This window comes from Nerophis ophidion, linkage group LG06, assembly GCF_033978795.1.
Source record: "Nerophis ophidion isolate RoL-2023_Sa linkage group LG06, RoL_Noph_v1.0, whole genome shotgun sequence".
In the NCBI taxonomy this organism is placed as follows: Eukaryota; Metazoa; Chordata; class Actinopteri; order Syngnathiformes; family Syngnathidae; genus Nerophis; species Nerophis ophidion.
The window spans coordinates 14,081,512-14,087,175 of record NC_084616.1 but is presented as its reverse complement, the minus strand read 5'-3'; the positions used below and the strand labels follow the sequence as shown (position 1 = coordinate 14,087,175).

The following is a 5,664-nucleotide window of genomic DNA, read 5'->3' as shown; positions in this document are numbered from 1 at the left end:
CATAGATATATAAATATATACATATATACACATCGATACATACATAAATGTATACAGAAATATTTATGCATTGATACATAAATATATACACATAGATACATACATAATACATATGCATAGATACATACATACATATAAACAAATATACACATATACACACATAAATATATACGCATCGATACATACATAAATACATACAAATATACACATAGATACATGCATAAATATATACACAGATACATACATAAATATATATCCGTAGATACATAAATACATACATATATACACATAGATAAATACATAAATACATATGCATAGATACATACATACATATAAACAAATATACACAGATACATACATAAATATATACGCATAGATACATACATAAATACATACAAATATACACATAGATACATGCATAAATATATACACATAGATACATACATAAATATATATCCATAGATACATAAATGGATACATATATACACATAGATACATACATATATATGCATAGATATATAAATATATACATATATACACATCGATACATACATAAATGTATACAGAAATATTTATGCATTGATACATAAATATATACACATAGATACATACATAATACATATGCATAGATACATACCTACATATAAACAAATATACACAGATACACACATAAATATATATGCATCGATACATACATAAATACATACAAATATACACATAGATACATGCATAAATATATACACAGATACATACATAAATATATATCCGTAGATACATAAATACATACATATATACACATAGATACATACATAAATACATATGCATAGATACATACATACATATAAACAAATATACACAGATACACACATAAATATATACGCATAGATACATACATAAATACAAACAAATATACAGATAGATACATGCATAAATACATACAAATATACACATAGATACATGCATAAATATCTACACTTACATGCATGTTGTAGTGTCCTTCATCCCCCCAAGTTGTGTAAACTTAGATTTAGACAAACTTTATCGGTCCACAAGGGAAATGGTTCCACACAGTAGCTCAGTTACAAAGGACGGAAATGATAATACAGGTAAGAAGTAGTCTAAACATTCACCATAGTAGCAATATAACATATATGCCATATTTATTTTGCTGGTGCTGCTGCCCCAACAAAGCACTACCAAGTACAGGGCACCGCCCACAACACACTAATAAAACATCTCCGACAGCTTGCTGCACACGTTAAGTAAAGTAAGTTTACGATATTTCAACACTATTAAAATGACCGATTATAATTATGATCAATGAATTAAAAAAAAAAAAATCCCTGTTTTAAAACGACTGTAGTATATTATTTATAATATTCTGGCTGCTTCTGACCAAAACCAAAAATTATTTTATCAAGTTAGAAGAAAAAAAACAACAACAAAAACCACGTTTGATGTTCAAGGCTTTTATTTACAACCCCCCCCCCCCCCAAAAAAAATATCACACATTAGCCAAATATGAAATAAATAACATGAACAATACCAAGATAAATGCATTCAGTAAAAAACGTTTTTTTTTCCATTGCTAACATCGTCTTGACTTTTGACTTTTTTTTTTTTTTTACACAAGAGAAAGCCTTTCCTCGACGCAGCAACCACAGTCCAGCACGGCGGCCGTGGGCCGACAACAGTGGTGAGGTCAAAGGTGAGAAGTCACAGAGGTCAGCAGCAGCAACCAGGGGGGTCACCCTGGTGTGTGTGTGTGTGTGTGTGTGTGTGTGTGTGTATCACCATACCCAACAGTTTGGATAAAAGTCTTCTACTGTACTTCTATTAAAAGTAGTTAAAAGTACAAAGAATAGCAACATAAATACTGTATTTGCATTGCTATTTTTTGTTATACAAAAACGCCATCACATATGGTGATACAAATAGTGTGTGTGTGTGTGTGTGTGTGTGTGCTGACTCCAGTTGTTTATTGCAGTGTGTGTGTTGCATCATGTGTTGGATCACTTCAGTCTCTCAAAGATCCTCTTTTTTTTTTGCACGGAAAAGAAAAAAATCCCCAAGGGAGAAATAAGTGTGAGAATATTTAAACGTCGCTATTAAGGGAGAGAGGGGAACATTTTTTTTAAAAAAAAAATCCAAGAACAAAAGAAGTCTTGTCGGAGTTTGTAAATCAGTAGTCAAAGCTCAGTGTGCTTTCCAGTTGGCAGGGAAAGGAAGCATGCCCTTATAAGGCAAATGTGTGGCATGCGGGTGGGCGGAGTCAGGTATGCCCTCCTGTTGGCTTTAAAAGGCAATTGGCTGGATCGTTAAAAAAAAAGTAAAGATAAACATCTTCTTGAAGTTGTCTTTGATTGGTGCAAAATTAAAACAAGTACCAGAATCTTTTTTTAAAAAGTAGAAATACATTTGTAGTAATATAATATTATGATGTGATTTTGTTTTGTGTATGTTTTAGCTCCATTAAGAGTGCTTGTTCTCTTGCAGTACCGCTTTATTCCACAGGGGGGCACCACTAAGTCACTGCTGTATTAATGATTAAAGAAGTTGTCTTTGATTGGTGCAAAACATTAAAACAGATACCAGAATCTTTAAAAAAAAAAAAAAAGTAATTTTAAAGTAGTGTAATATTATGATGTAATTTTTTTTAAAGTTTTATTTTTTGTATGTTTTAGCTCCATTAAGAGTGCTTGTTCTCTTGCGATACTGCTTTACTCCACAGGGGGGACTCATTGAGTCACTGCTGTATTAATGATTAAAGAAGTTGTCTTTGATTGGTGCAAAATTAAAATAATTACCAGAATATTTAAAAAAAAAAAAGTAATAAATTGGGTAGTAATGTAATATTATGATGCCGTGATTTTTTTCAAAGGTTTTTTGTATGTTTTAGCTCCATTAAGGGTGGTTGTTCTCTTGCCATATCACTTTATTCCACAGGGGGGCACCATTGAGACTCTGTTGTATAAATGATTAAAGAAGTTGTCTTTGATTGGTGCAAAATTAAAACAATTACCAGAATCTTTAAAAAATAGTAATAAATTGGGTAGTAATGTAATATGATACCGTGATTTTTTTTTTGAAGGTTTTTTGTATGTTTTAGTTCCATTAAGGGTGGTTGTTCTCTTGTAATATCACTTTATTCCACAGGGGGCACCATTGAGTCACTGCTGTATTCATGATTAAAGAAGTTGTCTTTGGTTGGTGCAAAATTAAAACAATTACCAGAATCTTTTTTTTTTAAAATAGCCATAAATTGGGTAGTAATGTATTATTATGATGCCGTGATTTTTTTAAAAGTTTTTTTTGTATGTTTTAGTTCCATAAAGGGTGTTTTTTCTCTTGCAATATCACTTTATTCCACAGGGGGGCACCATTGAGTCACTGCTGTATTAACAAAGAAGTTGCCAGGCCGTGGAGAAAAAAGTTGTCTTTGATTGGTGCAAAAAAATAAAAATAAAATACCAGAATCTTTTCTTTCTTTAAATTAGAAATAAATTGGATAGTAATATAATATTCTGAAGCCTTGATTTAATTTTTTTTGTATGTTTTGGCTCCATTAAGGGTGTTTTTTCTCTTGCAATATCAATTTATTCCACAGGGGGGCACCATTGAGCCACTGCTGTATTAACAATTAAAGAAGTTGTCAGGCTGTGGAGAAAAAAGTTTTCCTTGATTGGTGCAAAAAAAAAAAAAATACCAGAATTTTTTTTTCTTTTAAATTAGAAATAAATTAGATAGTAATATAATATACTGAAGCCCTGATTTAATTTTTTTTTGTGTGTTTTAGCTCCATTAAGGGTGTTTTTTCTCTTGCAATATCACTTTATTCCACAGGGGGGCACCATTGAGTCACTGCTGTATTAACAATTAAAGAAGTTGTCGGGCCGTGGAGAAAAAAGTTGTCTTTGATTGGTGAAAAAAAATACCAGAATCTTTTTTTTCTTTAAATTAGAAATAAATTGGATAGTAATATAATATTCTGAAGCCTTGATTTAAAATTTTTTTGTATGTTTTAGCTCTATTAAGGTTGGTTATTCTCTTGCAATACCGTTTTATTCCACAAGGGGGGTGGCATTGAGTCACTGCTGTATTAAAGTTTTGTGTAGTGGCTAAAAGATGTCTTTTAAAAAACGTAAGGTAAAGAAGCATATTTGATCAAATGTAGAAAATCCATTACGCTGAATACGGCGTACCGATATTGAGACTCCTTTTTTTATCGCCAATAACGCATGAATGACACAAATCGCATTTCTTTCCCCCTTAATTCCGACAAAACACAAAAACATTACCTGCTGGCTCGGGAGCAGGAAGGGGGAAACTGAGGCGCGGGATTAGGACTCGGACGAACTGCACGAGCTGTCCTGGATGAGAGACCTGTAGATGTTGGAGGAGAGGAATCGCGGGTAGGAGTCCCTGTGCATCAGCGTGTAGATCTGCAACTGGGCGTCCTCGAAGGTGTGAGGCGTGGGGTCATGTATCTTCTTGTTGATCACCTCCCGCACGCGGGCGTCCAGACTCACCTGGAAGGGAAAAACCGGGAGAAGACTTTAGTGGACTGTGTGCCACATTAAGATTTTCAAGCCAGACATCTTTTTTTTTTTTTAGACCTTTAACATCAAAACTGTCACGGCCGTTATGATGTGCAGTGCTCTTTTTAAATCAGGGGTGTCAAACTCAAATACAAAAATAATAATAATAATAATTAAAAAATATCAACGGCATACCAAATACAATTTAAATTAACATTGAATGCCTCTTTTGTATTTTCGACCTTCTGAGGCAAATATCAAAACAAACATTTTCCACAGACTATTAATACATTTGGAAATAAAATAACAATAATGAATGAATAAAACATTCAAGCCTTGAAGGAGCAAGAGAAAGTGTGTGAATAAAACGTTAATTATGTCTTAGTTTCCTACACAGATTTGCTTTAGCACTGAATATGGAACAAGCAACGCTCATATAACTTAAAAGTGCAAAATTAACTTTTAAAAAACAAACGAAAAAACATCAATGGTATGTTAAATAAAAAAGGTAATGCCTCGGACAAGTCGCCACCTCATCGCAGGGCCAACACAGATAGACGGACAACATTCACACTCACATTCACACACTAGGGCCAATTTAGTGTTGCCAATCAACCTATCCCCAGGTGCATGTCTTTGGAAGTGGGAGGAGGCCGGAGTACCCGGGGGGAACCCACGCATTCACCGAGGAGAACATGCATACTCCGCACAGAAAGATCCCGAGCCTGGGATTGAACCCAGGACTGCGGGACCTTCGTATTGTGAGGCAGACGCACTAACCACCGTGAAGCTCCTATTTTTCACACGGAATAATATAAATACCGCCTATTATACAGCATTATTCACATGTGAATAATATAGTCTATTATACAACATTATTCACATTTGAATAATATTAACAGTCTATTATACAGCATTTTTATACGTGAACAATATAAATACAGTCTATTATACAGCATTATTCACACGTGAATAATATAAATACAGTCTATTATACAGCATTATTCACATGTGAATAATATAGTCTATTATACATTATTCACATGCGAATAATATAAATACAGTCTATTATACAGCATTTTTCACATGTGAATAATATAAATACAGTCTATTATACAGCATTATT

General features: G+C 33.1%; 1 protein-coding gene across 5 annotated transcripts in view; it reads right to left on the bottom strand.

Annotated features, from left to right (window-relative positions):
* Window positions 1–1,554: 1,554 nt before the first annotated feature.
* LOC133554229 (regulator of G-protein signaling 17-like) overlaps window positions 1,555–5,664 on the bottom strand; it is an 84,690-nt gene continuing 80,580 nt past the window's right edge. For 4 of the 5 annotated variants that reach the window (XM_061902712.1, XM_061902713.1, XM_061902711.1 and 1 more), the window contains one exon: window positions 1,555–4,529. In XM_061902712.1, coding sequence (XP_061758696.1) covers window positions 4,341–4,529 — 189 coding nt within the window. In that variant the 3' untranslated portion in view covers window positions 1,555–4,340. The remainder of the gene's footprint in view (window positions 4,530–5,664) is intronic. The other variant, XM_061902710.1, reaches the window with a different exon arrangement.